We start from the raw sequence: 12,250 nt of genomic DNA, 5'->3' as shown, positions 1-12,250 counted from the left end.
AATAGAAATGGAATTTAATGTCCTATTGTTCCTCCAATCAGCCCAGGGGCAATGTTCTCTTTTCTTTACCCCTCCTTCCTTCCACAGCTTTAGAAATGAACTTAAGAGTATGTTTTCATTGCAGTTTTTTTTTCCATGAGCCTGAGCACTGCAGGGTTCTAAGAGTTTGTGAGAAAGACACTGACGAGCCATTTTGCACTTTATTTTCATTTGGTGTTAAGATGCACATTTAGAGATTTAGTAAATTTACTCAAGCAATGAGCAAACTAATGATTAGATCAAACTTGCACAATGTCGTTACCCTAAACTGACTGACTGCATCCAATGTTTTTGTGTCACTGGATTTCTTCTCATAAACCACCTTCCAAAATCTATCCTGACTCTTCTGAATAAATCAGTTGCTGTCAGTCTGCTTCGAACTCAGACGTCAATGTTTTCCACCAAATTACTCGTCTTACCTCGGATTCTCTTGGTGAGGCTCTGCATACTGTAGTTCCTGTTGTGACTACAGTCTAGTCAGCTTGTTATTTTTCTTACTCATTGCTGCATCATTGATCAGGATGTTTTGCAAGCTGTGTGAATGTGTGTAGGAGAGTTTTAGGTGATGCAGTGTATATGAGTAAGCCCATGCCTCTTGGTGGTATTGTTGGTCTATGGCACTAAGGGTGAGTCAGTCTTGCTGTGTGATGCAAGAATCATTTTTGCGGTTAGTGATACAACGTTCTTTCAAGTAGCATCAGGTTGTCGTCACTGGGACCTATTGGGAAATGCTTAACAGATGAGCTATCATACATTGCTACAGTTTGAAATTGTAGCTTCTTTTTCTCTGTTCACGTGGCCAAAATTCCAGGCTTCATATATTTGAACCACTACTGCTTAAGGCCAGAGGCAGAAGTAGCCAGATGCTGCTCCTCTTTTAATGGTTTATGGCTGTTGTTCAGGTAAACGGCCACGATGATGCAGGTGTTTCACTTTACTGGGCCCAAGGCCACATCCTTTCTGCTTTTGAAAGTTTTATTGCATTGGTTTTGGTAAAGGAGATACAAAAGACTTTATACTGGCTTTTGACGCTTCTCCTTTTTGTTCTGTTCTTTCCAGTACTCCACAGACCTCAAGAAGCTATACTGTCAGATCGCTAAAACATGTCCCATTCAGATCAAAGTTCTGACCAGCCCACCTCAGGGAGCGGTCATCCGGGCAATGCCTGTCTACAAAAAAGCTGAGCATGTGACCGAGGTGGTCAAACGATGCCCTAACCACGAGCTCAGCCGAGAATTCAACGACGGTATGCAAACCTGCGATAGGTCAAAAACATGCTCATGATTTTAAGTATAATATAGAATGACTTTAAAAAGACTGACTTCTTTTCATTTTGTTTTACAGGCCAAATTGCACCACCCAGTCATCTGATCAGAGTGGAGGGCAACAGCCACGCCCAGTATGTGGAAGACTCTATTACCGGGCGCCAGAGTGTTCTGGTGCCATACGAACCCCCGCAGGTAAGTCTTTCACTCACCTACACCCAAACACACACACCTATTTGCCTTGTCACTACACACCTTTGCTCACTTAGTTCTAGATTTCTAGTTTCTCAGCTTGAGATTCAAATGAAAGGTCAATCACCAACTCACATCACAACATCCAAACTCATACTACCAGGGACTCATACTACACAAAGTATATTAAAAATGAACATCCAGGTTGGTTTACTTAAATGTTCTCTACTTTATTTGCATGATATTCACATCTATGGATGATTTTTTTCCAACAGGTTGGAACTGAGTTCACAACCATCCTCTACAATTTCATGTGCAACTCCAGCTGCGTGGGTGGAATGAATAGACGCCCCATCCTCATCATCGTCACTCTGGAAACCAGAGAGTAAGTCCTTGACTCTCCCTGAGAGTCTTATATGACAGTGTGGCATCGTGATTAAGACACTAAATATCTGTGCGTGTGTGTGTCTTCACAGTGGTCAGGTTTTGGGACGGCGGTGTTTCGAGGCTCGTATCTGTGCATGTCCAGGGCGCGACCGCAAAGCAGATGAGGACAGCATCCGCAAGCAGCACGTCAGTGATGGCACAAAAAGTTCTGAGGGTACGAAACGCCGTAAGTAGTGCTGGGGCTGGTGATGGGGCTTTGCATGTATACGCACGCACACACACACACACACACACACACACACACACACACACACACACACAAACAAACATGCACAGGCTCACTGTCTTTATGGAGTTTTGCATGGACCTTCATGTGGCTGTGGAATATTGTTAGTCCTGAAAACTAAACTTATAAAACAAAAGTGCATCATTTTTTGGACCATTGTAATATTGCTATAATGTTCATTTGGTGCTTATAAATAAACTTAGACATGCACCAAGTTATGGGTCAAAGACACAAACAGAAAAAAAGGAATGAAATCTTAAAAATAATACACACAAATTAATTCGTTTTATGTTTCCAAACATTTCATGTTATTGTGATTCCAACCATTAATCTGAATAGATATTGAAAAAGCTTTCAGAGGAAAAACAAAAAACTTGTTTTGTATTTGACCCTGAGACACACACACACACACACACACACACACACACACACACACACACACACACACACACACACACACACACACACACAGCATGGTGCTTGTTTCTGAAACTTTAACATACCCAGTGACCACAAAAGCAATTAAAAGAGGTACAATAGATGTTTTTGACCCAATTGTATGTCAAATGTCTAGATTTTGGCTAGAGTGAAAGTGTTTACTATATGTGGGGAGGGAAATGAAGTAAAAATACAATTTAGATTATATGCAAAATATGTAAAAATAGGATTTATATGTATGGGTCAGAGATCATCTGTGGTCATTTAGTGCTCACTGGGATTCACTGCTTGTGGCAAACTGCATGTTGTCTGGGTCCTAATCAACTGCATGTAACACCTTCGCTATAGCTGTGTTGTCACTTCATATCTCTCTCTCTCTCTCTCTCTCTCTCTCTCTCTCTCTCTCTCTCTATCTATCTATCTATCTATCTATCTATCTCTGTCTCCTGCAGCTTTTCGCCAGACTCACAGTATTCAGATATCCTCCATTAAGAAGAGAAGATCCACTGATGAGGAAGTTTTTTGTTTGCCTGTGAGTATCAGTATTTTGCTATATTATAAATTTTCAGGTAAAATCAGAAAAGGAAAAGAAAAGAAGTGAAATAAGGCATCAGTACCAACCGCCTCTCTCTATCTCTGTCCAACAGATTAAAGGCCGTGAAATCTATGAGATTTTGGTGAAAATCAAAGAGTCTCTGGAGCTCATGCAGTATCTCCCTCAACAAACCATAGAGTCATACAGGCAGCAGCAGCAGAGCCTTCTGCAGAAACAGTGAGTACCTCACACACAGGGAGATTAGCCCATGCTCGCAAAAAGGAGGGGTCAGTCCTGCTCTCAACATTTTAAATAAGACTGTATTGGACCTTCTGTTTGCGGGTTTAGAGACTGCAGCCAGTATACACATTCAGGCCACACACACAGTACCAACAAGGTTCACCCTGCTGCTTGTTTGGAGTGTTTAGTTGTTTAACTCTGAGCTGAATGTTTACTAGCACTTTTTTTCTTTTTTTTGCATGGATTTAATCCTTTTCTCAGACGAGTTCACTGTGACATGCGTTTGAACAGACGTACTCCGCAGACCCGCCCCAGTTACGCTCCATTTGCATTTTAAGGTTTTGAACCTGGAAGTGTTGCATAAAATGGCAAGATTGCATGAGGATTGCATTGTGATGAGATTGCATGAGTTGGATTTACACGATTACGGTTTTATTCTATGAAGCACGAAAAGCTTCTCACTCAGCACTAAAAAGATCTGAGGCAGTCTAACAAAGGGGTGCGCCTTGTTCACATGGTGCTGCGTTAGTGTTTGGCAGTCAGATAAGTTTGATCAACTGCATTAGTGAATAACAGAATTACAGGAGAGTCAGTCAGGTTTACCCAGGTTTACCTTCCAAGTCATCATCCATGTTTAAGGAATTGGCTGGTGCGTATTTTCTCAACGGCACAAATATTCTGGTGTTAGAGACAGAGCAAAGCGAAAAAAATAAAATAAACAAAAGCGAGGGAGACAGCTGAAAATTATACCTCTGAATAATGCACTTCGACGCCCTGTGATAATTACTGCTTTTGTTTGCTTCTCTCATTAAGAAACTGACAGATGATGTAGCGTCTGTACACTCCCCATTTAGCTTTTTTTTCTGCCTGTTATTTCATCCTGGCCCTAAGTGGAGTGAGAAAATGTGCTAGGCAGGACCATTATTTGAGGCCATTTTGGCACAGCTGAAAAAAAATTAAAGCTTGTTTTACGGCTTCTTACAAGCTCTCTGGTGTGGACACAATGAGTAGGTGAAGGAAGCCATTATTTTTCCAACTGTCCTCTCTTAGGAAAAGAACAGAGCCCAAAGTGTCAGACAGCTTTTTATATGAGCTTACATTGGCCTCTACCCAAAGACTGCTATCTCTGTTGGACGATTACCCCAAAATCCACACTTAGCTGTTAGTTTTTTCTTTTTTTCTTGTTTTTTTTTCCCCCTGAGTGCTTTGATGGATTTTTGAAAGATTGATATTGGCTCACTTCTCCTTCTACGTGCTTTCATCCTTTCCACAGTGTTGATCTTTCCTCTCATCTGTCCTGTTTGTATGCCTAACCTTTGTTTTTTTCCATCTCAAATAAAATAATAAAACTTCCTTCTATCTGACTCGGTGGTTCCTCTTGTTTGTCTTTTTGCTTTCCTGGGTTTAGGAAGCACTTTCCCATGGCTGTGCAGTAGTGCCACACAGTGGACATCATTAGCACTGCAAGTGTCTATTGCATACAGTACAATTCAAAAGTTTTGCTTTTTCTTTCTTCTTTCTTTCTTTCTTTCTTTCTTTCTTTCTTTCTTTCAATTTTTTTGTCCCTATTTAAAAAAAAGAATAGCTAAAAAAATACAATATACTTATTTTCCTTATAAAGCACATCTGGTATTTTCAGAGCAGAAATTGTCTGCTCTCTAGTTACATATATACTACAAAACTTATTTCCATATGTAAACATATATATATATATCATTTATAAAGCTAGCATAAAGATGTTCTCTTCTCTATTGAGAGGTTCACAAGGTTATCTCAAGCAGTCTCCCCTTTTTATTCTCCAAATCATTGAGTCAAATCTGCTTCTCTTCTGGACACACGGACATGACCAATACAAAAAGTCTGAAGTCTGCATTACAGTCAGCTCTAGTGTATATATACTTTATTTTACTAGCAGCATATCCCTGTTTTTCAGCACTTTCTGCTTGTTTTCCTCTTTGTACTCCGACAAGCAATATTTAGAAATATTTAAAAACATTTATGTGACCAAAGTGAAGGAATATAGAAAATACTACAAGTGTGGTTGTATACAAGGGTTCAGACTTCATCTGGACCACATTTGATGTTAAATGTTAAACAGTTTGATCAGTCAGTGCTCACTGGGACTGTTATATTCACACCTCTTTCTCAGAAACTGTCCTTCATTTCCCTTTATCCTTCTGTCACTGTATTATGTCTCAGTTCTGTCCTCCTTCCTTTCCTCTCCCTCTGTGTGTACAGTCTCCTTCGGGCCCGTCTGCGCTCTGAGCTGCTGGAGCCTTTAGGTGAGCAGAAGAGACGTTTCAGTGCATCCTAAAAGCAGGAGACACATTCCTCTTCCTCCTCCTCCTCCTCCTCCTCCTCCTTCAAATTATTCATCACATCTCTGTTCTTCAGTTCTTCTTTCTACCCTCTGCCTCTTCGTGTGTTTCTCTGTGGCTAATTTAGAGAACATAAAGTCTTGCTGGATTTTGTTTTCTTCTTCCCCCCCAGAAGATGTCACATATTTAAGCAATTACTTAAAGACCTTTTGCTGGAACTGCATGCTTTTCCCCCTCCAAGTGTTCAGATTAGGAATGACTCTCGTGTCTCAGTCATACTGATCAGACTGTGTGAAAAATTGTATAATTCTGATCATGATGCACTCCTACACAAGTGTACGTTTAACTGAAATACTAAAATGAAAGGCCTCCTATTTTTATGTTATGCTACTTGTGAACTTTTTCATTATGTTCAGTGTTTTCCTGTTATTTTTGAAGGGTCCTTATTAACTGAGCTGGCTGTTTCCTCAGCACTAGTTGGACATATCTGCTGGTATTGCACAGAAATTACATTGCACAGAAATAATAGCAGCCGCTCAGCCGATCACCTCAGCCTCTCTCTCTCTCTCTCTCTCTCTCTCTCTCTCTCTCTCTCTCTCTCTCTCTCTCTCTCTCTCTCTCTCATTCTTTCTCTCTCATAATCCTGACTGTCTAAACCAGGAACCAAGCACGTTTTTTTTTCCTATGGGACTCATGTTGTTCTTGATATTATTTCAGGCTTGTTTTTGCATCAGTCTTTCTTTTATTATTGGAGCTGGGCTCATTTCATTGTCTATGGGTTTCCGGGGCAAGGACTTTATTGATAACTTTAATAATGCTGGTCATGTTTTATAAAGTGCACTGCAGGGCAGTTGTTTTCACTGGATTATATGGACATTTTCTTAAGAGAAATGTATTTGTGTCTGAGTCAGAGAGAATGAGAAACAAATGCTAGAAAGTGTGCAAATGCAATTTAGCTTGTGTGTTCTTGTGTGTGTGTGTGTTTGTGTGTTGGGGGGGTGATAGATGTATAATTAATGCCTCTTTTATCTGTTGTTCTTCAATAAATGTCCTCTGCTTTTGACTTTCTATTCCATTCTTTCTTTTATTATTAGCCTTTTTTCATCCTTAATGAGTTTTTATTTTAAGCAAAAAAAAAATGAAGACCACATAAGTACAAGAATGAAACCTTATATCACAAATATTGGTTTCGATACTCTTTTTAATGAAGTTTAATTCAAGCAAGTGTCCTGAAGCTTTATGTAGCTTTTACACTTTCCCCAAACCTATCTTAAGCATGTTAGACTTTAGAAGGAAAAGTGGAAAAGCTAAGGAAGACAATTACACTGACAATTACTTCTAAAAACTTCTAGTATAGAAATAATACTGGAGACATTTTCCTGCCATTTGGATATATAATAGAAGTCTACATAAAATATTGTTTTACAATACAGATACTGATCCCAAAAAAAATCTATTTTAATAATCCAGGAAAAAATACTCACATTCAAACAGCTATCATTTCAGTACATAAGGGATGATCTTGGCAGATATATGATCATATTGTTGTGCCGTGAATATATTTACAGAAATCATGCATCAGCATAACATCATTCTGTTGTGGCAGTGACCCTCATTTTATTAAGCATGTGAGATCACGTTTCTGGTATAGTTTTAGTTTTTTCACCTTCCAATAAAGATGACACGGAACTGCTGTAAGCCACTCGACATTCTGCCGTCATGATGGAACTAAATGAAAGCGTGTTTATTCACTTGGGGCTTCACGGAACATTAAAGTGCTTTCGGATTTAGTGCAGAATATTTTATGTTAAGATGATCTTGATTAAACATTATTTCACTTTAGTAGTCTACATTATTACATTCATCTTGTCAGCCTGCTACATAAAACCTGATTAGAATAAAAGGAAATTAGGATTCAGGTATAACAGCATGAATTTAGTTACTGTTCTATCTTCTCATTCATTTTTTCTATACTTGCCAACTGGTGTAATAATGAGAAAAGTGTTGTTATATTACTTTTTGCACTTTAATGTATTGTTATAGAACACAGAATCTCTATGTTTTGTATTGTCCATGATGCTGAGTCACTGGAGAGCATCCTGTGTTGAATGTGTTGGGAATTGTGTGCTACTCAGAATGACAGGCCATGTCCTCTTCCTCTTCCTCTCTGCTCCAGGAGCCCGCTGCCTCCTCAGCCATCGTTTGGCTCCGCCTCACCTCCACACAGCAAGGTGAACAAACTGCCGTCAGTCAGCCAGCTAATCAACCCACAACAACGCAACACGCTCACCCCATCCAGCATGACCGGAGGACTCACAGACAGTAAGGCTTTCACAATAACAGACATTACTGACCATTGCAACCTAGCAGTCATATGTCTGGAGAGGAGAAGACAAACTGACTGGAGATAACAGAGTAGCTTCAGACAGATTTAAAGTTTTGGCTTACATACTGTATATTCAGAACAAACGATTCAACCCTAAAGACCATTATATTTGAATATAGTTTATTTCTTACTATGTTTTAACTACATACATTCAGTATGCTTTCAGTTAGCATACATTGAGTTTATAGTGTACGGTAACCACGTTTTCAGTGAAAAGGAGCAGGCGTCTTCCTGCTTTTGTTCACCTCCGAGCTTGTCTGCACACGACAGCTCCTGAGCACCACTCTGCATCAGTGTCTCTCTGACAGCCAGTTTCCTTTTACTAGTGAACTGGATCTGTGTGGGACAAAAATCTCCTTAATCCATGGATATCACAGCTCCTGCCAGCATTTGTCATAATATATGAAACTAGGCTCAGTTGTCCACTATTACCTAATCAGCACCTCTGTTGCCAGTGGGCCACAGGTCTTTGTTCAAATCAAACACACTCTTTTTTACAGCCTTGACAATGACACCACAGCTGGTGCGAGATTAAAAGTGTCTCACAGTGTCTTCCTCTCGGGTTTGTTTTCCTACAGTGTCTCCCATGATGGGCGCCCACATTCCCATGAACACGGATATGAGTTCACTGAGTCCCACTCATGCCCTGCAGCCGCAGTTACCCATGGTGCCCTCCTCTCACTGCACACCCCCACCGCCATATCCTGTGGACAGCAGCATTTCCAAGTACATGTTTATTCAGTTTCATTATGAGTGCAGTACAACTGTGTTTCCACATCCAGTCCAGATGAACTGTGGGGGTTTTTTCACTGTTGAAGTTCTTAACACTCCTGAACTCTTAGTTTGAAACAAAAATCAAAAGCAGATTTTTTTTTAATTATAATACATAGCAATCATTAATATAGAAACTGAAAGGTCTAAGAAGTTCAGAAACGAAATTGTCCTGGTGTAGTTGAGTGGAATACAGCAGTTGGTGAATAACAAGATCTGGGCTATCTGGTATAACAACAATATCATGTGGAGGTGTGTGTTATAGCATTGTTATTGATGTCAGTAGTGGATCATGAACACCTTAAAATCAAGCAAAAAATCTAAATGTTTTCTTTAATAAACACTGACTCACAGTGGTTCATAGTTATATAATCCAAATTTTCTACTCTCAGCAGTAATTTTCCAACGACATTTTACCTTTCCACCATTTCCTAAAGTAATGTAGCAAAAGGCTCTAATGACTATTTTCACACCGTAGTCAGTCAGTGCAATTACATCATCTCTACTAAAAGCATTTAATCAAATGCATGGTTTATAAGTTCAGGATGAGTTTAAGTGTATTGTTTAGGGCAAGTTAAAAATGTTGAGCTCTGAACTTAGAAACAAATGGAGATTGCAGGATTTTGGACTGGATTGGGGAAACAAGTTTAACAATGTCATGATGATTTATATCCTGTTAAAACTGTTTGCCATTATTTTTACTTGGAACGCCACCTTTATTTCAGTTTCCTGTTACGGTTGGGCTGCTCTTCCTGTCTGGATTACTTTACAGCCCAGGGCCTTACCAGCATCTACCAGATTGAGAACTACAACCTGGAGGTGAGACTCTGCTTGCTACCTTGTGCTTTTTTTCTGTATCCAGTTCTTTTCTTTTTTTTCAGAGCTAATTGGCCTGTTATTCAATTCCATGTTATAAACTGAGACAAAACCTAAAATCAGGAACCTCTTGGAAGCTTGAAGGGGAACAGTCTGCTGTAGGGTTTCACCAGAGACACAAAACAACTTGACCCCCTTTTAACTTCTGAACCCTCAAGGCTGAGAGTTTTTTTTTCCTGAGTGTAGTTTTATCCCATCTCAGTTTCTAAAACTGTATTACTTTGCAATTGTATTATTAAGACCATCTAAGAACTCAAATCATTCTCCAAATAAGAAATTATATTAGTTAATATATTATAATTATATTATTATTGTTGTTGTTGTTGTTGTTGATATATTATTTAACATATATAAAGTTTAGATAATAAATTATAAATATAAGGCTCTACACCGGTCACATGATGTTGAGTTTTGAGAGTATATAAAAACATCATGTGAGAACCAGGTTACTGTACTGGACTGTAAAGGTGTTTCTCTTTTCTATAGCTTTTAACAAGTAAAGCTACTGAATTTTAAAATCTGTTTACCTGCAAAATAAGAAAATGGGAAATTGCATTTAAAGATGTGATTCAGTCTCCACCAGTCTCCACCTAAAGAGAAAAATGCTAACAAAAAAAGTTTTTAGACTGTATTTAAATGATTTTATTCAATGTGCTGCTGACATGATTGGCTGAATGGATAACTGCACACATGCACGAATGAGAAGGTGTTCCTGCTAAAGTGGAGAGTGAGCAGGGGCGGTTCTAGACCTTTTTTTTAGGGTGGCTCCAGCCCCCATAATACTATGTGTAATTTTTACTTTCAAAAATAAAAAATACGTTAAAATGCATAACATGTCGTCGATGGGAAAGAAAATTATTTATCAGTTTGATCCAAGAGCGAATTTTTTTACTTTGCTTTTACGCGCGTGTGTTGTAGTCTTTCAAAAGTGCGTCATCAGCCGTCTGCTTTATTTGAACGGAGTCCGGGCTCGCAACGTGCACGCGCAGTCAGAGCTGGAGGCATTTATCTATAACGTTAATCGGCGGAAAGCCGCAAAGACGGCAACTAAAAGCAGTGACATGTCACTATTCTTATTACCAGAGTTGATAGCACAAACTATTAATGCAAACAATCCAGTCAATACTAAATAAAAATAACATTTATTGATTTGGTCTTTGTCTTGTGAATATTAGTTTATTAATGACTGCATTCATTGGACACACTGTTTGTAGAGAATGCACACATACATGAACTGTTTTGATTCAAGACTGGCATCATTACATCACGCATAAAATTTTGTTGTCCACTTTTGCCATTTTAAATAATACCAAACTTTTGGCTTACTATGTGAAACTCTTCTTGTATTAAATTCTAGCTGAGGGCTAAGCCCCCTAAAGATGAAATCCTAGAACCGCCCCTGAGAGTGAGGGTATGTGCAGTTGTGGTCCCTTTGTATTCCTGTTTGTTCATGAGTCACTGCATCCGCAGGACCTGTCCAGGTTGAAGATCCCTACCGAGTTCCAGCACCTGATCTGGAAGGGGATTATGGAACACCGGCAGAGCATGGAGTTCTCGCCCCCTGCACACATCCTGCGCTCGTCCAGCGGGGCATCCTCAGTGAGTGTGGGCTCCACGGAGGCACGTGGTGAGCGTGTGATCGATGCCGTGCGCTTCACCCTGCGACAGACCATTTCTTTCCCACCGCGGGACGACTGGACCGACTTTTCCTTCGATCTGGACTCGCGCCGCAACAAGCAGCAGCGCATCAAGGAGGAGGGAGAGTGAGCGGCAGGCGCGCGCGCACGCACGCACACACACACACACACACACACACACACACACACACACACACACACACACACACTCACTCACTCACTCACTCACTCACTCACTCATACACACACACTCACTCATACACACACACTCACTCATACACACACACTCATACAAAACAGCTTTAAAAACATACTGCAACTCCTGCATGCCGCAAACACAAAAAAATTTGTACAGCTTTTACCAAGTGTTTGATTTCACTTAAAAGCATGCAAATTAAATGCACTTAACGGCTAGTGTTTTTTGGGTGTATTTCGGTCTGCTTGTCATTTCAAGCCCCTAGTTTGATGCAGGCTACTGTAGCTTTAGGGTAAGTGGTGCTTTGCCGTGTTTGGTTTATCGATTAAAATTTCTTGAGACACAGCACTTAAGAAATACTATTTTGAGCTGTTGGCATTCATTCTCGGCAGAGAAGAAATAATATTTGGGGGCTTTTTATTTTTTATACCCGGTGTCTTTTTGGATTGTAAAGAACTCCAAGATTCCTAGTATTATACTGTTTGTTAATCGGTTCGCTGTAAACTCTTTGTTTCAGCTTGGTGATAATTTGTTTTAACTGGTAACATTTGTCTGTTTTTATACTGTCAAACTACTTGATGTAATACTGGCAGATGAATTTTAATACTTGGACAAATTTAAACCCAGTCACTCACGTGACCTTTCCAGTATTTTAATAATATTGTACAGATATATTTTTTTTTT

General features: G+C 39.6%; 1 protein-coding gene across 9 annotated transcripts in view; it reads left to right on the top strand.

The window, feature by feature from the left end:
- Positions 1–11,784, top strand: part of tp63 (tumor protein p63) — a 41,236-nt gene extending 29,452 nt beyond the window's left edge. For 4 of the 9 annotated variants that reach the window (XM_047813519.1, XM_027146592.2, XM_047813524.1 and 1 more), the window contains 10 exons: positions 1,099–1,285; positions 1,384–1,499; positions 1,772–1,881; positions 1,973–2,109; positions 3,060–3,139; positions 3,255–3,379; positions 7,877–8,022; positions 8,665–8,812; positions 9,583–9,676; positions 11,204–11,784. In XM_047813519.1, the coding sequence (XP_047669475.1) occupies positions 1,099–1,285; positions 1,384–1,499; positions 1,772–1,881; positions 1,973–2,109; positions 3,060–3,139; positions 3,255–3,379; positions 7,877–8,022; positions 8,665–8,812; positions 9,583–9,676; positions 11,204–11,500 (1,440 nt within the window). In that variant the 3' untranslated portion in view covers positions 11,501–11,784. Of the gene's footprint in view, positions 1–1,098; positions 1,286–1,383; positions 1,500–1,771; positions 1,882–1,972; positions 2,110–3,059; positions 3,140–3,254; positions 3,380–5,620; positions 6,282–7,876; positions 8,023–8,664; positions 8,813–9,582; positions 9,677–11,203 lie in introns of those variants that run through there. The other 5 variants (XM_047813522.1, XM_047813521.1, XM_027146590.2 and 2 more) reach the window with 3 other exon arrangements.
- Positions 11,785–12,250: the final 466 nt, after the last annotated feature.

Source organism: Tachysurus fulvidraco, chromosome 5, assembly GCF_022655615.1.
Source record: "Tachysurus fulvidraco isolate hzauxx_2018 chromosome 5, HZAU_PFXX_2.0, whole genome shotgun sequence".
NCBI classification, from domain to species: Eukaryota; Metazoa; Chordata; class Actinopteri; order Siluriformes; family Bagridae; genus Tachysurus; species Tachysurus fulvidraco.
The sequence above is the reverse complement of the archived record's forward strand: the minus strand, read 5'-3'. Positions and strand labels throughout refer to the sequence as shown.